Source organism: Osmia lignaria, chromosome 13, assembly GCF_051020975.1.
Source record: "Osmia lignaria lignaria isolate PbOS001 chromosome 13, iyOsmLign1, whole genome shotgun sequence".
Taxonomy (NCBI): Eukaryota; Metazoa; Arthropoda; class Insecta; order Hymenoptera; family Megachilidae; genus Osmia; species Osmia lignaria.
The window spans coordinates 1,922,499-1,943,752 of NC_135044.1; the positions used below are offsets into that span (position 1 = coordinate 1,922,499).

A 21,254-nucleotide genomic window follows, 5' to 3' on the forward strand; every position below is an offset into this window, starting at 1 on the left:
GAGAAAGAGGTGTTGGGGTGTCAGGGATCCCGATGCATCAAATGCGCTCTCTGCATATAGACATCATCTTGGGGTGTCAGGAACCCCAGTGACTCTGCGCAACGATCATCCTGGGGTGTCAGGAACCCCAGTGACTCTGCGCACCGATCATCCTGGGGTGTCAGGAACCCCAGTGACTCTGCGCACCGATCATGCAGGGGTGTCAGGAACCCCAGTGACTCTGCGCACCGATCATCCTGGGGTATCGGGAACCCCAGTGACTCTGCGCACCGATCATTCTGGGGTGTCAGAGACCCCGGTGATTCTATCTGCCCGCCGACCTATTATCATCTTGGGATGTTAGGGACCCCGAAGCACGGATGATACTCTTTTATGCATGTATACAGATACTCTTATTATCAAATAAGATTTTATTTTCGGCGTTCATTTAATTTGCTGTATTTATCTTCTTAGTTTATCGAATAAACTCATTAAAAGGACGAACGTGTTGATTTTATTACTCCCGTATACATACATCCTTTGCATCTATGATTCCTTTACATTTCTACACCCCTTATAAGTCTGCGTTATATACCTGCATCCCTTACATCTCTGCATCCCCTACATTACTGCTTTCTTTATATACATCCCTTACATCTTTCCATCCCTTACATCCATGATTTCCTTACATCCCTGTACTCCTTACATTCCTGCTTTCCTTACATGCCTTCATCCCTTACATCCCTGCATCCCTTACATCCTTGCATCCCTTACATCCCTGCATCACTTACTCGCCAAATTTTTCCGAAAAACAGCGCCCTCTGGCGGCAAAAAAAGGAACTAAAGCATGCAAAATTTTTGGCCCTCTAGCGGGAAAAATGTGAACTAAATTTTCGATGTCGAATCAGCGCCCCCTGGTTTCGGAAAAAGGAACTAAAGCTTGCTCCATTTCTGGCCCTCTGGCGGGAAAAATGTGAACTAAATTTTCGATGTCGAATCAGCGCCCCCTGGTTTTGGAAAAAGGAACTAAAGCTTGCAACCTTTTTGGCCCTCTGGCGGGAAAAATGCGAACTAAAATTATCAGGCGGAAACAGCGCCCTCTGGTGTTAAGAAAAGGAACTAAATTTTTGAAAATATGGAATTAAATTTGTAAACTTACCTTTACTTACCTTTACTTTTTTTTTTTTTTTTTTTTAACGTGGGGAAATCTTGCATAAGACCCCCCACCGTCCCCTGGGGGAGGGCGGCGGGGGAGTGTCAGATTCTTACTGACTAAAACCCCACGGGGATAGATCCCACGGTTATAACCGCGAAGTTGAGATGTATATGGGGAGCTCCCCCAGTACAGGACGGCACCTAGTATCGGACATTGGCTATACCTAAAAGAACTGAAATGTGACAAAATTGTTTCAACCTTCAAAAGAAAGGAGAGGATAAAACAATTGTTTGACGGGTGGAACAATTTTGTCACATTTCAGTTCTTTTAGATACAGCTAATGTCCGATACTAAGTGCCATCCGGTGTTAGGGGAACTCCCCTTAATAATGCTCAGGATCTTAAGTTATTTAGTTATAAAAAAGATCTACTAATTACTTTCAAAGTACCAACTGTACACTGCCGCACAAACTTATAGGACATGAAAATTACAAAAAATTAAAAGAAAAAAGGATCTCATCAAACGCTTTAATTAAAACAAATTTTATTTATCCAAATAAAAAAATAAATTTATACATTCTTAAAGAAGACAACATGCACCAACTTATAACAACCAGGAACAACTTCACCGTTTCTGATAAGGGTAATTTTAATTATATATCCTTTACATATGAACAGCAATGATCCATTTCCTGAGTAACATCACTAAACTATGATCTAATCATTACAATAATATTTGTCCAGGTGCGAATGGAAATGTGTTGTAAATATATACCGGTCGATTGAAGGCGAAAGAATTGGCAATTGCCAATGCTGGATTCGACTCGAAGTCTTCTTCGGGGATGCTCGATGGCGTGGTTGGTTCTCTGGTCCGCGGGGTAGTTGTGGTTTTCATGGTTGTCGTCGTCGTTGTTGGTGGTGGTGTAGTGGTGAAAATTGGGGGGTGGCTTGTCGAGCTTGGAGGTTCATAGGCTGGTAATCCAGGGGGCCCGTAATACGCATGCAATCGATTGTTGGTGGGATTAAAGCGTTGACCATTAGGACGCCATCCCCTTGGTTTATATGGCGATAAATCTGATGTTGCTAGTCCGATACAGAGAAGCACGAGGGTCAGCTGGAAAATGGAAAAGCAATTAATGGCTTAGCTGTCGTTCGCTTTTCCTGCTGTCCTTTCGGAAACACGAGGAAGAAAACGTCAATGCTGGTACACCCTTGTTTTTGTCAACTATCTGAACTATACTGGGTGCTCACCCTGTTAAGTACTATCTTACATAGGAAACATACAGCAAACAATTTTACTACTTTTTATAAGCAACACAGTGGTACATGTAAATATGTTATATTTGCAATAAATTTAAAAAAACAAAGATCACTTTTCATTATAAAATTAATAAAATTCTGATAATATTAATTTAGCTAAAATTATTCTAATGTTCATTAAAGACATTGAAATATTTAATTTAATTTTGTTTTATTTGTTGAAAGTATGTCCAGTGCTAGGAGTGACCCTGGGTTGATGCAATATTAAAAATTAAGTAAAAGAGGTGAGTTTTAATTTATAAAATAAGATGCTATTTTTATATTATATAAAATACGAATCAAGATAAATTCAACCACATATGAAAGAACAAATGAAATTATGTATTATTGTATTTATTATTATTTTCTGTAAATAAAGCAATGTTGTATATTTAATATGATTTCTATGTTAATTATGCAAGATACAGTTACAGAAAAGAAGCGAATCGTTATAATTAGCGCAAGAATTAGTTTTTAAGTCACTCTCCCATTTTGTTAATTTCTTGTTAATGATGCAAAGTCTGTCCATATGAATGAAGTGAGTATTCTATAAGATCGTCGATTAAGTGTTAATAGTGTTCCTCGTGCATAAGAAATCCACTGTCTCGTTACCGTGTTCCTCATTCTTGCTGGTCAACACCGTTAAGTCCGCTTGGAAAATTTTGACTGCTCTTTGCCCGTGTCTTTCATTCGTCTTTATATGCAGACACACGTTTATGAAATGGCGCCCAACACCGTGAATACGAAGCCACCACGAAACGATTTCGTTTCGGTGGTTATTGCTTATCGTTTCGTAACTGCAGCAAACCTATATTACGTGACTTGAATGATCATCGACCAGCAAGAAGTATCACGATGGCCATAACTTTGACTTTTGTCATGGCCACTTTATTTCATGAATTTATTTGATTAGACATGAATTTATTTAATATTACGTTGTGCATTTTGTTCTAATATTTTAACACTTTGATTGGCATAGGTGAAAATAGAAGTTATGTGACGAGGGATATTAATTAATTTTTCAATATCACACTTTACATTATTCATGTAATATTAGGAGGTTACATATTATATTCAAAACACAGGAAGATTTCGAAACCCAGAAAGTCTGACACGATTTGAAGACATAAAATGATTGCAAAATAGTGGTTAAGGTTTCATGAAATTGAATACATAAATATTCCCTAAATATCCTTAACACAAAAAAGCTGGTTCTTTATTGGAATCACAATTAACTAATTTGCAGTTTAGTACTGTTCATTAAGGAATAATTAATTTCTAATTGCTCGTCTTTAAATTAACATACCATAAATGCTAAATGTTAAATTTTCTTTGTTTCGGAATTTGCCATGTGGTATATAAAAATGAAATAATAATATTATTAAAAATTGTCTTCTTTCTCCCTTAATTAATTATTCCATTATTTGGAATTTAAATTTCTAATTTCGATAACGCCTGTACCAATCAACGTGTTAATATTAATTATATTATGTTAATAATATTATCACTCAACCTCAATATACATATTTTCTACCAAAGTTACAAATTAAATTTTACTAAAATGTTGAAAAATAATTGCCAAATCATTCCACGAATTATCAGAGGTGGATCGAATGACGCGAATGTTAATTTACGACTTGTTATGTAATACTTGTTTCTGTGAAAGATACACGGTGGTTAAACGAATCTCATGCAGGATGGACAGTTTCGAAACAAGGTCTTCATCTGAAGGAGCTTACGCTTTGAATTGGTCGGAACATCAAAGGTGTGCGCACTTTGAATTACTAGGACACGATGCTGAAATAACAGGACACCTGTGCGATGATTAATTAAGGGGATTACGTGAAACGTTAAAATTAAAGAGGTATTGCTGTTCGATCTGAAAGGTCTAATTTCATGGTACAACCACACTCGAATACTTGCATTTGTTAAATATTATTTTAAGTGACTGTAATTTCTATTCGAATTATTTTAGTTATAATTATTAGAAATAGTATAAAAATATTGTATCAGGAAATTAATTTAATTAAAACATGATAAATAAATTTTTTAGTACCTCTTACTATTCTTCTCTTTTTAAATTAATAAAAATTACCTAATAACCACAGATTAATAATTAAAATATCATAACTGACTTTATGAAAGTCCAAACAAGAAAGTCATCTTTCTAAAAACTTTGATTAAAATCAACTTTGCGTTCAGAAAGCATCTCTATCGTGTTATTTACAAATACCTGTATCCATATTGAAGAAAATTTCCCCATGGAACTGGAACTGGCATCATCTCGACGATAGGTAATTTCCTTCCCGTCTACGGTGTATTTTAAAACGTACCAGCGAAAGCACCCGTTGTAGTACATAATTTTGTCATGGCTTACGTGAACGGGAAACGTGCCTCGAATGCGGGATGACATTATGAATTCGCAAGATCGTGGCTGGTCGGTGCTCTTACGCGTACGAATTCGATCGACATGGTCCAAAAACGTGGCGTGCAAACTAATTATCGGATTGACAGTGAGCCTCACCTGACTCCGAAAGGGGTACTGGCCGAGGATCGCTTAGAACTTCCCGGCTCCCTGACGTCTCCGAACCATCCTGTGCAACATTCAGAGAATAAACTTTCGATTGACTGATCGAATTTACATTTAAAGGACAGGTAAGATTTTTTTCACGAATTTGTATATTTCTTAATTAGATACAGTGTTATATAGTACCTGCTTGATAATTCGTTGCTTCTGGAGCTCTAGAAGGGAAATTTTTATAAATTATTTTAGAATTATTATTATTCTCAATTATCAGTCGCATTTTATTGCAAATATTACCGAATTCAATTTTAAATAAGTTTCTAAAATAGACAAAATCTTCTGTTTTCATTGCGAGACCGAGACCGTTTAATATTTCAATCGAAAGCAAGCTGTTGAAATTACCTAATTAAATTTGAGGAAAATGGAAACAACCCTCTTTATTGGATAATATTTGGAGTCATGTAAACGGATCAAGGGAATGGTTGTACAGAAAATATCAATGCAGCAAGGATAGAATATTTATACGAAATTTTTCCATTTATCTTCGTCGACGAGACTGTGCTCGAATGAATTAAATGGAATTTATCGATCTATATTCCCATCCCGTCCACTCGAGTCCATTTGCGGTGACCTGTCGTTTCCGCTTTTCATTCTCGCCCGTTATCGATAATCCATAAGTCCCTTTGTGATAATCGCAATCTCGATGGATACGAAGTCCACCCTGGGCTTCTATTCGAACGTGTTTGTGCTGTCAATAGATCAATAATTTTCTTCTTTTTTTCTTTTTCATCAACGGATGTGTATGACATCGTCTGCAGTCTGCTTAGAACAGCGGCGCGGACTGCTTTACGAGCTACTTTTGTCCGTAACGATTCGTCTGGAACCATAAAACAATTCCTTTCGATTGTTGATAAGCAGAAAAGTTTTACGAGTTTGATTGATTTTAATTCGATTCGTGAATTTTTAGTGCGTAAGTTAAAATTGTGATGTTCTATTAAATTACAATCGACTAAAATGTTAAAAAAAATTACGAGGTAAATATTTAATAGTATAACTTAAAATCAGAGCCTATAAAAATAAACTTCCTAAAATAAAATAGAAAATTTCTGCTATGTTAGAAGTATGGTAATTTTGCAATAAAAGAACAATATGTATTTCTTAAGAAATATTGATACAAACTATGAATCTCTTCTTCTAAATAATTCTAATGATCTAATAGTTAGTCTAGGGTTAAAATAGATGAGGGGTGTAACTTGAAATCAGAGCCAATAAAAATAGACTTCCTAAAATAAAATAGAAAATTTCTACTATGTCAAAAATATGGTAATTTTGCAATAAAAGAACAATATGTATTTCTTAAGAAATATTGATACAAACTATGAATCTCTTCTTCTAAATAATTCTAATGATCTAATAGTTAGTCTAGGGTTAAAATAGATGAGGGGTGTAACTTGAAATCAGAGCCAATAAAAATAGACTTCCTAAAATAAAATAGAAAATTTCTGCCATGTCAAAAATATGGTAATTTTGCAATAAAAGAACAAATGTATTTTTTAAGAAATATTGATACAAACTATGAATCTCTTCTTCTAAATAACTCTAATGATCTAATAGTTAGTCTAGGGTTAAAATAGATGAGGAGTGTAACTTGAAATCAGAGCCAATAAAAATAGACTTCCTAAAATAAAATAGAAAATTTCTACTATGTCAAAAATATGGTAATTTTGGAATAAAAGAACAATATGTATTTCTTAAGAAATATTGATACAAACTATGAATCTCTTCTTCTGTTCTAAATAATTCTAATGATCTAATAGATAGTCTAGGGTTAAAATAGATAAGGGGTGTCAAGATAGAATTCACGTAACCTTCTGCATCGGACAGATAGGAGTGCTAGTCTGATCGAAAGCGCAAAATATAATAGTCCGCATTGGGTACTTTTGTTCTCTGATCGAGTAGTATATCAAGTATTCTGGTCGAGTAACAAGTGGTGCACGCGTCATGTCACGTGTCAGACGCAGTTGTACACTACACCCTCGGATCTCTACCTTTTTACCTAAAAACAAGACCGGGATGTTCCTTGTCGATACTTCACCCTTCTTTTCTGGTCGCATCTCAAAATCCATTGTTTTCCCTTATTCGAATATCGACACACTGTTGTGCGTTTATTTTCAATACTGTTCTTTCTTTATCAAACGGGCGTTTAATACAAAAGTGGTATAAGTTAATTTCTTGCCTATTCAGTTTTTAACACCTCATCTCGAAAGTTTGAGCATCATTCTACTTTTTGCAGCAGCGATGTTGGCCCCCTTGAATTCACCTTCTTGGATAAAATAAAGTAACATTAAATCACGAATATTATTCATATATTTGTTTTTTATTTATTTTATTTTTTCAGACCACGAATGTTGTTTGCATACTATATTACAGAATTTGTTTTTTGTTTATTTAACAGCACATCAAAAAAGCATGGTGAATTCTAGCTGTCCTTTGCATTATTTTTATTTTCTCATATTTCTGTTTAAATTACAGAAAATCAATATAAAATGTTTTTAATGTTCCTGACGAGTTAATTCATTTCGTTGAATATATTTAAAAAATAATTTAAAATAAGAGCATTATCAAATCATACTTATCTCCACCTAGATTATTATAATTTATGACACTCGAGACGTTACTTAACATTACCTATGTACAATGTATAAAAAGGAGAGTGTATATTTAAAAAAAAAATGTTTTTCATAGTTCTTAACACTGCAAATATCGGCACAGAAGAGATTTTTAATTTTTCTCACGTCCATTGCACTCGTTTCCTTTTTCAGTTTGACTAACTTCTGTGTAAGAAGTAGCATTCTTAGCATCCTGACGTCTGTGCTCGTCTTTAGTTAATACTGTCATTATAAAACCAACGAGTAGTACCACGCACAGTCCAATATGTACCGGAATATCTCCGTACACTTCCAATACTCGACCCATTATCAAAACGAGGACAACCCCATAAACGTTATTAGCCACGTTTAAGATTCCTGCTGTTATGCCCTCAGACTCTGGATACGTGTATTCTGCACTCATTTCGTACCCTATGGTCACGTATCCAACCATGAAGAACCTACAGAAAATAATCCCGTTAGAATGGAAGAATGAATTTAGAAGAAACTAATTTTTATTCTAATAAAATTGAAACTAAATTGATGAAAATGAATCTATTAAATAAAAGGATTCGAGTGTACAATACCCTAAGAAAATTGCTGACAGATACACCATCCATTTCATTTCGAGACAAGTGAACGTAGAGAAGAGTATTTGGCCGCATACCGAGAAAAAATACGCGATCATTGTTGTTTCCCTGAAAGTACATAGATCTAGTATCAATATAAAATATTAAAAAAAAAGAAAAAATCATACGAGGATAGAGCATTGATAGAAACATATTGGAAGTAATATCATTGATCTGGTTTGCAAAACTATAAATTGAAATTAATAGTAATTCACAATATGATGTTAATCATTATCTTACTTGAATCTATGTGTTTTATCAAGGATGATTCCAACACAAATGGAACCTATCATTCCAGTTACGGTCATAACCAAACCGATTCTACCCGCGTCTTCCTCTCCGTTCTGTAATATACATTATTATATTAGTTATAAATATTTGTAGGTATTTCCTTTTTTATAATTTCATTGATTATTATAAATCGATTTCTTACCACAAAATGTGCGAGATACATCTGATTCAATAACGTTCCTATAACGTTCAATACACCGATATTCAAGCCGTACGAGTTGCAAAGTAACAAATATGATTTGTTCTTAAATAATCTTTTAATAGGTTCTATGAAACCTTCATCGTTTTCCTTTTGATTCAATTTTTGTAGAGCTCGTGCTTTGCTCGGTGGCAGTTTTGGATCGTCTTCGAACACTGCATAATTAATATTTCTGATATAAAATAACGATTTTCATAATAATGTATGATAAAAGTAAATGATAATAATATTAAAAGTAAAATATATTTAATTAAAGAGACATAAATAATTGAACGCACCAACGAATTAATTAATTATTAATAGAGAACACACCAAGTTATTGTCGATAAGATGACAAAAAGTCAGCTCGAACCATCGTGATAACTGAATTTTATTACTACTTTTATAGGTATCATTACTTTTATTCGAGATAACAATTCTTTGTAGGTATCGTGTTTTGTTACGATTTAACTTCATCAACATTTATTTTGCATAATAAGAATGACGTATTTTCCAAAATAATAATAAAAATTTAATTACTCTTCTTTAGTAGACTTACGTATTATAAGTAGCAAAAATAAAACTGTGACGATGATAGCTACACCCCAGAACATGTATGACAAATCGTTGCCAATGTCGTGGAGATTCTCGTGATTTTTCACAATTATCGGTGTCAACAGGAAACCTAAAGCTATTCCCATTTGATTACCAAAAATACTTAAGGATGTTGCGGTGGATATTTCAGTGGTATCAAACCATTGCGCTGCTAATCGACCCGGTAGAATTAAAACTATAGTCTGATAAAAAAAAAAAATAGAAAATTAAATAATTAAAATTACTATATACAATTCAGATTTAATTAATTCGATTTGATTAAATTCGAGATGCAGTCAGTGAACGCGTATATAAATCTCTTGACGAGATACTGCTGCGACTTTAAGCCCTGGATACACAAAGTTTGAGCAGACTTGTAATTCCTTGTATTAGTAATAATTTACAGCAACTTTCCATGAATTCGTTCCTGTATTTGTGACTCGCACGATTAAGCGCTGCTTTAAGAATATAAGAGAGGAAACTTAGATGTTTACACAGAAAGTCGCAAATACTGTTTAATTCGAACACTCGATATTAAACGTTCTTGTTGAGTATCATTCATAGAAAGATGTTTATCGTGAGTGTAATTAATCATTTTTAATATGGCATGTTACGTCAGATGTTTACTGGATAGGATTAATGTATTGTTTCATTTATTTTGGTTCGTACTACTTAAAACTGGAACGGTCTGACACAAATACGATCGTACTACTGAAACATTCATATTTTATATATGAATAATATTTTATAATTTTTATTTTTATCTATTCTTCAACAAAGTTACTTGAAAAAAAAAATATATATATATGTATATACTAATCGAATTGAGTAAACTTCTCCTTTTTCGAAGTCGGTTAAAAAATAACAAATAATTTCTTGTTCGAATATTCTAAATAATTAATTTGATATAAAATGTAATAATGTCTGACCTGAGTGACAGCGACCAAAGACTGTCCAATGAAGGTAACATAGAACCTGTCTGGATGGGCGGAGAAAACTTTGATCCATGAACCAACGCAACCAAGACCACATCCTAGAATATTCCCCCATCTAACTCCCCATCGGTCCAAAATATATGTTGCAGGAATGATGAAAATCATGTAATAAGCCATGAACGACATTGCTGTCCAGTCGACAGCTAACGAAGAGACACCATAGTACCTGAACAATTTTTTTTTTCAAAATTACCAAATCTATATAATTGCATAATTACATATCACGCATTCAAATCTTTTACTGAAACATTCTACTAATAAAAGACTTTGATAAATTGGAGAAATGCAATAATTGAAAGCTTAGGAAATGGAAATTAACAAAGTCTAAAATTAAGTTCAAATTTTTCCCAAAATTGTATAATTAAAAATGTAACTTGTACGAAAATGTGTTACTTTTTCTCAAAATGTGAATTTTGTTAATTATATTGGAACTCACAAAATTCACATGACTAAAGATAATGATCTGACACCGGAATTTCAACAGCTATCGTGTTATCATTATTTTTCTTTATTTGCCAAACTAAAACACGTTCTATTTTGTTCACTTTTTGTTTACATTTCAGGTGGTCAAGATTTATGTAATCCATAAGAACTCAAAACATTGAATAGATAATATCACTGGCGCTATGCGTGATACGATATCTTTGGGATTTATTTAAAAGATTGATAATAATTAATTTTAGAATGTTACAATTGTTCAAATCAGATATGAAATAAAAATAGGCTGTAGCTTTTACATGAAATCGAGAAATTATTATTATGTTATTATTATAACAATTACAACCATAAATCATTTTAATTTGTGATTTATTTAAACTGCATCATTTTTTTTGTTACGACTATTCAGTTTTTATTTTGTTTATTGATTATTATATTAACAATTATTCTTCCAACATATGAAACTCTTTCGTTTAGAAATTACACATTTAATTTTAAGCTTAGTATTCTCCTATATAATTTATAATACTCCTCTGTTTAATTATAAAAATTCATAATTTTCCAGAATAGCAATGCAAATACCTGCTGACTATGTTGGCAATTATAGAATATTGCACCCATTGCAAAGTGAACATGGACGAGTACGTACTAAACAAAGCCAGCATCAGCCATCTCCTCTTGTACACTTTTGTTTGTAACAAATCACCATTGTCCTTCTCGCTGTTACTTATTATCCTCACAGAATTGTTCACGCACAATACCTCGCTCAAATCCTTTTCATTTGTCATCCTAAAACTTGTAATAAGCGAACTCTAATGAAAAATATCTTTCACAATCCCTGAGTATATAAATTTCTGTTCAAGGGCTGTTTCCCCATTCACGCGTCTTCATCAGCTGCGAAATTAATTGAATTTCGTATAGGCGCCTCCTTGGTCGCAGAAGAAGAGACACTTGTGGCTCGTCGTTGATCTTCATTCGACGAGTTTGCTGGTTAACGATCCAACTAGAATGCCTGAAAATGATCGTGTAATCATTTTCCATCGGGATCGCAGTCGAATCGCGTCTGTCACGGTGCCATTGCTTTTTGTCTTATCTTGATTCACGATTAAACAATTATTTGCTTGATTAAGCGTTATTTGCGATCGGCTACCTTTTCTATTACACGCTCAATTCTTATCCAGGTCTTTATCAAGTTTTCGAATTCACTTCAAGCACCATCGAAATTTAATTCGTGTTTTTCCATGCCGATCGATCATCGATTATTTAATAGACAATTGAATTCGAGTTGCCAAACTCGAGGTTCACGAGCAGCATAGATAAAGAATTACCTAAAGAATTACGACTATCAGTCGTACAATCTCCCTGGTAAACAGTTGGACTAAGAGTGCATATTAATAATCTTTCGTCTGGAATTATTGTACGAGAAACATTTCTGGCGCCATTCTATAAACTCTGAGGATTAGTCGATGTTGGAATTTACTAGCATCGGTGACTTCCTCCTTCTTACGAGGATGAAGAAATTATCTCTGAGAGGGATGAAATATAAAGTGTACTTTAGAAGGGCTGACGTTTCATTTATTTTAAATTATTTCCTTGCAAAAGATTTGAAAAATGTTATTTTCAAAAGTTCCCTCTATTTCCCTGTAAGTAGTGTCACGTCCTGTGACGCATTCTATATACATATAAATAAACATAAACTTCCTTAATTTTGTAATCGATTTCACAATTCAAATCAGGACAACATATGTATTGTCACGTCCTACGACGCATTCTTGGAACTCCTATTTCATCAACCAAATTCTTTAAACTTCCATTGCACCATCCAAATTCATCGTTCCGCAAATTCTGAGTGAGAACGCTGACGATCCGAATGAGGTGGTTCACCCGAATTGCCAAATCAAATGTCGACCTCATTTATCAATATAAAACAACGCGACCGGGCCCGCCCGTACACAGTCAATTTTACCAATAGTTCTCGTAAGAAGTTCTCGTAGGCGCAGTTCGAAATTCAAGTACAAGTACCAAAATCCGCGAATATAATCCGCGAAGTACCGTTCAGAGTTCGATACTCTAGAAGCTACACGACTCTGCTACGAAGCTCAGTACTTCGACAGAGCAAGATTCCGGTAATATCGATAAATTAACTAAGTCTAGCGTTTATGACTCTGCTACGAAGCTCAGGGCTTCGACAGAGCAAGATTCTGTAAGACTCGATTGTAACCGTGCGCGAATCAAGAACTGTACCAGTTACGAATAAACATTCATTGTGATCGAAAGTGCGTGATCTTCACTCGAACATCTACCCTACCGCTCCAACACTTGGACGACACACACACCACAGGTTCAGTCCATAGATAGGTTCTACCCAACCCAGCGAAAGGTAAGTGAGAACCTCTATCTACCTGACAACGTAGATCACATTTCATAAAGTACGCCGAGGACTCAGTGAGAGAGAGAACTCCGCGACTTTACAGTAGTATAATGCATTGTGATCAGACAGTCTCTCGCGCCAAGTAGAAGATATCAATCATTAAGGCAACTCATGGATACAATTTTTAATTCTAATATAATAAAATGAATTCAATTATTTATTAAAGAGGTTTATCTTTCTGTTATTGTTAAACCGTAAACAATAATGAAATATCGTACAATGAATATAACAGAAGTTTATTAAACATTACATTTTAACAATAAAAACAATGCAAATCTGAGGCTCTTTGGAGTTACATAAGTTTATAATTTATTATAAAATTAAACATTTCCGACACAATTACTTTTCATAAACTTTGCGACACCTTTAAATGCATTAACATCGATGATAACATTAAAGAACATCGAAGAAACTATGACAGACTGAATGCTGTTTCCATTGTAAAAATATGTGACGTTCCCATTGTATGAGCGCTCGTGCCCGGTTTACTCATTTTTTAAGCGCTCCTGTATTAACGCAATTAATAAACAATAACTGGTAGAAATTTCAATTATTTCTTTTTATAACAAATCAGACAATTATTTTGATTGATAGAAACCTCGAATTGACTACAGAATATACACCTCTAAATGTAACTTTTAAAATATCTTTCTCATTTGTTTAAGCTTTACGTTTTCTCAACTTGGTGTTTATTTTCAATTTTGCAAAGCTTTCGTTTTATTATAATATTACATATCATATCACATACTATGCATTCGATTAATTACTTCAATTTACATTTCTCGTTATTAATACAATCTTCCTTTTCTGATTAAGACTTGTTAAGTGGTCGAATTAAAATTTTACTGAAATTCCTGTTGAACGTTTATACTTTACAAAAGAAAAATATATTGTTTATTCTAAATGTAACAAATACGACATGACGGTACTTTACCACACTGCGATATACGGATACGTTTTATTTTCCACGCAAACGTTACCTTTTTTTCTTTATTGTTCCGCAACAATTATTTATTTATACACACATATCGTGTCTTAAACTCTCAAATCAGTTTTGTGTCCTCGAAACGAGCCATTGAAAATATATTACAAACGACGGATCGCTATCGTTACGGAGTGAAAGAACAATTTTTTTTTTCATCGTACGGATTAATATTAAAGTGTCTCGTTTATAATATATATATAATATATCTATACACATAGTCTAATGATTATTCGTATTGTATACAATTTATTGTTTAATAGTACTATGCAACGCATCGATATTTAACGTATTAACGTATTATGTATGTATTACAAACTATTCAATTCACCGAGCAACAGTTCACAGGGCGATGCTCTGAATGTAAAAACACGTGGAAAAGTTCATTTTTATTTTTCTTTCTTTTTTTTTCTTTCAAAATTCTTATATCTTATGTTGTATCCAAGAGAATACGTACGGTGTTCACGATTAATTATTTCTGACTAGCACTTTTTCTGTTAATTATCAATAATTTAATTTTTGGTTGAAATTAGCACAGAGGATTTTCAATGATTGCAAAATGGTGTTCGAATGTAAAACAGTAGATGCAAGAATAGCGATTGATGTATTTTTATATTAATTTAATTGTTGTTAATGTAAATAATTCGAATCCTGAATTTTTTGAAATTAATAAAGATTTTGTGATATAAAAATGATTATTACTCTTTTATACACATAATATTCATGGTGTTCATCGTGCTAATGAGGCACTTCTGAAAGGAGTACGTACCTTTGAGAGGTTCAAAATATTAGATTTCTGTTTATTTGCTTATTTACGATGAATATTCTGTGAAAGTTTTTGGAGAGTGTTAAGTAATTAGCGATTAATACTCCAAATTTAATATCGTAGACACCGATAATTAAAAGGAAAATAAATTAAATGAAACTCTAAATGATATTAATTCGAAGGTACCTAGTGAAGAGCTTAAATTGAAAAATAAAAGTATCCAGTGCTAACTAATTATAATTACATCATATTTCGCTATATCCGTGTTACATATATCCGTGTTAACAACTGAAATCATTGTAACAATTGCATTTTAACGTGGCGAAAAGCGTCGTCGTGGAAAGTCAAAGAAACATCGAGTTTTCTTCGATTCAGCGGCAATCGAGCATCCAGTTCAGACATCGGAACACCGCGTACGTGATCGTTTTGTTTGCCGCCTGGCTTTGCGAAAGATTTTCGAAGATTTCGAGGAACAACGGTGGGGCCGAGAGACCGGAGGAGGAAGAGCATAGAACGAAATACGGTAACGCGTGTCACCGCGGAAATCGAGTTCCGTTTTCCGGAACGAAAGCGTCGAGGTCGCGCTTCCGTGGCCAACATTTTCTCGGCACGCTTAACTGGCTAGGGTCAAATTTATCGAAAACGCTTCGTTCGTATCAATAATATCATTTGGCACGGTTCGACACTTACACGTGTCTGTACATGGGTACACACGTACACTCTTGACTAAAAGTTCTAAGACACTTATAGAAATTTTATTTAAAAAATGATTAAAATTTTTTCAATATTTAACCCTTAGAGTAGGGACGGGTTGATGGTAATTTTTATTTTTGCATCACACAAAAGGAACTAATATAAAATTTTTAAATCACTTATTGTTTATCTAGATTATTGATTATTATTAGATAATCAAGATTAAGATAGATTATTATTTAAATTATTATCTGAAGGTATGTATTCATCATTAAATCATAGTATAAAATTTGTATAACATTTTGCAATTCATTAATAATTAATCATTTTCATTCAAAATGTAAAGTAAATGTCTTATAACTTTTGAGTACGGGTGTATCTGTGCGCGTTATATGTATATCTGTCGGTCGATAGAACATTTGTATGTACAAAAGCTTCCGCAATAATTTCTGTCTCGCTGAATTTTAACAACGCTGACAATATATTTCACCGTTACCGACACGATATCTAAACGATTACAGAAGACTTACTCGTTTCCAGACAGCCAGCTCGAACCGAAGGAATGGAAAGTCGCGTTGACTCGAGACGTCTTGAAAATTGGAATTTCACACGATTTTCCATTGAAATTGAAACATTTCCTTCAGATAACTTCACTTCCTTTCTCATCTTTAATTGGATTTGTAATTCCGACAAGATCGGCGAGCGATTTTCCAATTAATTTAAGAAATTCTCTAAGATAATGATTTGTTCTTTTATTTTTTTTAAAGACACTGGGGCTATTGTACAATGGTGTAAATTTTAAAAGACAATTTTAAATTGAACCGATATTTCTAATATCTATCCTTTGAAACAGAACTGTATATTTTTTAAAAAGCATCTAGCCACTTGGTTTGAAAATTGATTAGTTCAACGAATATTTGAACAAATGCAAGTATTAATTACTGCAATTCTGAATGGTTTTCGTTCGACCATTGTACACCAGCAGCAATCGACAGCATATAATAGTAACAGAAGAAAAATTAATAACTGTACCACATGGAGGGTGCTACTTTCATCAAGAAGTCAGCATTTCCTTGGGATTCAATTTTTCTTTGAAATCTGCCCGAGTACTCCGTGGTTATCGCGGTTTCCTCGTAAAAATACGATATCAACATGGTTTGCCATCTTTCTGACGATAAACCATTATCCTCTGGCTGTCTGGTTGTTTCCGCCTTGGTGTCACATGTTACCATACGCGATTCTACGTGTCAGCTGGAGAAAACATTATTACAAGAATACCACCAGTGATTTGTTAACCCTTTCGTTATCATAAATAATAATGGAAATTTTCAAATGATAATTAGTGATAAACACTGCATATATTATTGAAAATATTAATTTCAAATATTAAAATATATTATTGAAAATATAATTGAAAATATAATAAAATATTTTGATTAGCATTACCACAGCAAGGTGACAAATTGAACAAGTTGAAATTTGAAATAAAAAAAATGAATTATCAATTAATTTCTGCAAATTAACTATTGCAATTAGGCCATCAATTTAGGACAGAGATTCCCATAACGAAAGGGTTAGCCATAAAAATCTCACAAACGTGTAATTATCTATCCCTTCGATCAACACGACGTGGTTCTCATGTATTTATCTTTTTATTCTCATCGTTTCATATTTTCATGGAAAAATCTTCGTATAATGTACAAACTTACAAACGGGGCAAGGGAGAGGCTTTATTTTACAAAAAGGTAAGTAGAAGCAAGGAGAATTACGCTAATTAGTCGGCAATCACAATGGCAATCGCGTGAGCACGACGAATGGCTGCGATATGTGTCATCTTTTAACATTTAACAAGATACTATAATAACGTTTATCGATCATTCACCCCTTTAGCCGCGTTAATTAGACAATTTGATCCCAGAACACATGGTAATAGTTTATAAACGTACCATTTATTTATTTATATAATTTCATACGCATTTATATGTATATATGTATAAATTTACAGGTATCCTTTAATTCGCGTTTCTTTATTTTTCATCGTGGATCCCACCGCCTATCAGCTCCGCGTCTCCTTTTTCAACAAGACTATCAACGTACGGCTGTGTAAACGTTATCGAAAGGCTTGCAAAAAGGAGATTTCGAATTGGAAGAGAAACGTACAAGTATCGTGGGGGGGATTATGATTAGTAATCTTTGCAAAGTGTGGAAAGGAAGACGAGTGGAAGAAGATCGAAGCTTTCAAGGGAAGATGATAAATTAGACTGTTCCTTGGTGCAAGTCTCACGAGATACAACTGAAATGACTGTTTCTTTGGTATCAAATAAAATATAAATCAACGAACTCGCTGCAGACGTCTAAGGATAAATTATACCTTTTGCTTTCGAGAAATATTTATCATTATGTATAAATGAAATGTCCAAAGAGTATTCAGCAGAAGCAATATACAGCGATGAATTTTTTTTTATCCAATCCGAGTGATGATGAATGGTTGAAAATGCATTTAAATGATATCATCGGCAGTTTATAATATAAATAAAAAGTCGTTTACTATATATTTAACCGCAGCGAGTTCGTCAGAGCGAACTAAAAACGAGGTATAATTAACAGTAATAGTATTAAAACTTACAAGGGAAGTTCCTGAAAAATAGCATTGCCAACGATAGTTATTCTTCACTTGGTTGGACTTTATGTTCACAGGGTAAGTTAGATAAATTCACGTGAAATCAGGTCTGCTCAGTAAGTAGCGCTGCGGGCAAGGGCACCTATGAAAGGTAGAAGCTGTAGAACAGTAACAGACATTAGGGCAGTGACATGTTACATATTATTAAAATTAAAATAATTTGTCTTTTCAGATCCTACCCGAGCTCGTAATCTCGGTTACCCGGGCATCTGTAACACTACCCCAAGAAATTGTCCTGTTGCCTGTATTTGTTCAATTCAACCCACCTTTCACTGTTTCTTAATCTTTCGGCATTAAAATAAAATTCTCATTGTTTAACCACAATTTTGTAGTAGATTAGGCAATACCCGATGGGTTTGAGCATGAAAACAGATTCCCGCTGAAACAGCTTGTTGAACAGACCTGGATCAAATAAAAGAAAAGAAAGTGATAAGAAGCACATGGAGTAAGGTTAAAGAAGCTCTTCGTTCTCGTCCGTGACACCGTACATCTGCGGTCGTCGTTCTTGATGCTGTTGTTGCTGTTGTTTCAGAGCTTGTTGCTTCTGGAAGAGCGCGATGCTAGCAGCTTTGTAGTTGATCGGCCCGTAGGAACGGTAATCCACGTCCGCGTAGTCGAGATCCGAAAATTCCGGCTTGAAGGGCTGTTTAAACAAAACATTACAACGGAAACCTTAGTCTACGTTCAGGTACACGCGCACGGGGTATGCACTCAGAAGCGTGTCAAGCATATTGGCAATTCGATGCTAAATTCTTCTTTGATCGAGATTCAATTGGGTATTGATTTGTGGATATTAACATCTGACGGGAATATAATTTTTAAAAATTGTTATCGGGTCAATTATTGTTATTATGCTTGGAGAATTATACTATGGAGTTATTAACCCTTTCGCTACAATAGTCATTCAATGCAAACAATGGTAAACCTGTAATCCTGAAAAGAACGCTAAACAATTTTTTTATTACAAATTTAAAATAAAATTCTACTGAAAAACTGAAAGGCGACCATAGCGAAAGAGTTAAGTGGCTAATGCTACTGTAGCGAAATGATTAAGGTAATGAAAATAGTGAATTTTATTTAAGTTAATTAAATTATAATTAAAATCTGGAGGAAACATATTATTTTGGACAAAAAATCAGTACAGATTTAAATTTGACGATGAGAACCATGGGCTTTGTATTTAAATTCTCTGATTATTATTTTGCTAAGAGCATAGTTAACCCTATAAAGGCTTATCAAACCTACTAATTAGAAAATATTTATAAAATTATTTATCTTCTCTAATTCCATTCCCTAATAGGCTAGGACCAAAATATAGTAAAAATGGAATTTTTCACTTTTATTCTTGTAAACCTTTATGATGTTCAGTGTCTGATAAATATTCATTTGTTTTCCAAGAAGTAATATAATAAGCGTGTTTTAATATAATTGAATATGTAGATGCTATTCTTGGGATTTTAATGGCAACACAGTGGTATTGTGTTTGCATAGAGTGTACTACAAATGGAATGTTTCGGGACAACGAAAACAGGGTTGAAATTAATATTCCGCTCGGAATTATTATAGGATCAGCTACATGAATAATTTAAGATACTACACTCGACGAGTGGAATCCTTCGTATAGCTTTGTCTCTGATTGTTGATAATTAGAAACAAGAACGCTTGTGAAACTGCATTTGCTCGAACTACACGTTTCTCGTATAATATTCTTTTTATAAGTACCCTTGTATTACAGTAAATTTTCAATTATGTATTTTCCATAATTATTAAAAAAGAATAATATTAAATAATATTAATGTTAAAAAGGAGCAATCGTATACAGAGTGTTTGACTATGGACGACTACTTTTGAAAGGGTGGTGGCTGAAGTTATTCTAAACAACTTTTCTCTTTACCAAAACGCTCGTTAAGGCTTAATATATAAATTATTAATGAAAAACACTTACCAATTAGAGGAACAACAGTGCGCAAGGTCAGCCTCGGGAGTGTTGGCTACAACAACCGCGCTCGACCGTAGCCGCGAACAAACTACTCGACAGCGCAGCGGAGCGCGACTTCGGCGATGCTCGGTTCGTAGTCGAACGCTCCCGAAGTTGCGCGCCTGCGCGTTGCGCGCGCTCTGATTAGCCAATGTTTTTCATTAATAATTCAAAATCTAAGCCTTTACGAGCATTTTGGTAAAGGAAAAAATTGTTTAGAATTAGCTCAGCTACCACCCCTGCAAGGAAAATCCACCCCTAACCAAAGATACTGTATATTTCACTTCTAATTAGCTAATCTTAATTTGTTCAATTTTTGAAAATTATTGAAAATTTTTGAAATGCTAAAAATTTATAACAAGTATTTTCACATGAAAAGGATTAAGGGTCTTCGATATCGAATGCTTCATAGTAGAATTTTTATTCGAACAATGCCCATCTTTGTTTTATCAACTAAAGAAGCTTCTGTATATTGGTACACGTATTGGCATCGATCACTGATACTGACGATAAATTTAAGCAATACGATGTAATTCATAGAATACAATGTACCTACAAGGCATGACGGACGCCAAAATTGTCCTAGAAAATGTACGTATCGCTCTTTGTCTGCTGACCCTCCTATGAACAAACATTTAGATACAATTGGTATGTATGCCAGCACGAATACAAATATTATCATTCAATTACCACTTGTGTTTTTTCTTTCATTATTTTCATTTTGTACAATTGTTAATTTCCTTCGCTTTTTCGAGAAAATAATTAACAAACGATTACTCGAAGATAACAAGATCCTAAGGCTGTTTCAATTGTTTCACAACCGATGAAATTTAAACAAATTAAAGTTTCAATTTTTTACTCTTATTTTGCTTTCCGAATTTGTTAATACTTATTTCGGGGAATATATGATATTTGAAATTCTTGCAAAATGAATCATAAGGTTAACGAAGTATTTATGATATGTTATTGTTTTAGAGTTATTAGTAGTAATATT

At 33.7% G+C, this 21,254-nt stretch overlaps 3 protein-coding genes across 11 annotated transcripts in view; all 3 read right to left on the reverse strand.

Moving 5' to 3' along the window:
- Positions 1–1,736: 1,736 nt before the first annotated feature.
- On the reverse strand, positions 1,737–3,741 carry LOC117601813 (uncharacterized). Its single transcript, XM_034318999.2, has 2 exons — positions 3,046–3,741; positions 1,737–2,248 (listed from the first exon to the last, which is right to left on the reverse strand). Exons 1-2 carry the CDS (start codon positions 3,055–3,057, stop codon positions 1,859–1,861), a joined length of 402 nt encoding a protein of 133 aa, XP_034174890.1. The 5' UTR covers positions 3,058–3,741; the 3' UTR covers positions 1,737–1,858.
- A 3,585-nt stretch (positions 3,742–7,326) lies between these two features.
- LOC117601812 (choline/ethanolamine transporter flvcr2a) lies at positions 7,327–11,837 on the reverse strand. The gene is made up of 7 exons (XM_034318998.2): positions 11,313–11,837; positions 10,227–10,458; positions 9,263–9,500; positions 8,668–8,879; positions 8,475–8,578; positions 8,193–8,303; positions 7,327–8,066 (listed from the first exon to the last, which is right to left on the reverse strand). The coding sequence occupies exons 1-7, from the start codon at positions 11,516–11,518 to the stop codon at positions 7,739–7,741; spliced, it is 1,431 nt and encodes a 476-aa protein (XP_034174889.1). The 5' UTR covers positions 11,519–11,837; the 3' UTR covers positions 7,327–7,738.
- A 6,951-nt stretch (positions 11,838–18,788) lies between these two features.
- nrm (neuromusculin) overlaps positions 18,789–21,254 on the reverse strand; it is a 214,616-nt gene continuing 212,150 nt past the window's right edge. For 7 of the 9 annotated variants that reach the window (XR_013063228.1, XR_013063221.1, XR_013063223.1 and 4 more), the window contains 2 exons: positions 20,817–20,881; positions 18,851–18,925 (listed from right to left, as the gene is read on the reverse strand). The gene's annotated coding sequence lies outside the window, so the exon portion shown is untranslated. Of the gene's footprint in view, positions 18,926–20,812; positions 20,882–21,254 lie in introns of all 9 variants that reach the window. The other 2 variants (XR_013063222.1, XM_076691442.1) reach the window with 2 other exon arrangements.

Excerpts from the sequence above, each read along its gene's own strand:
- LOC117601812 (XM_034318998.2), bottom strand. The coding sequence starts at position 11,518 with ATGACAAATGAAAAGGATTTGAGCGAGGTATTGTGCGTGAACAATTCT. Across the intron at positions 10,459-11,312 it reads ATTGCCAACATAGTCAGCAG|GTACTATGGTGTCTCTTCGT; the intron begins GTATTTGCATTG and ends AAAATTGTTCAG. Across the intron at positions 8,579-8,667 it reads TGTATCTCGCACATTTTGTG|AACGGAGAGGAAGACGCGGG; the intron begins GTAAGAAATCGA and ends TGTATATTACAG.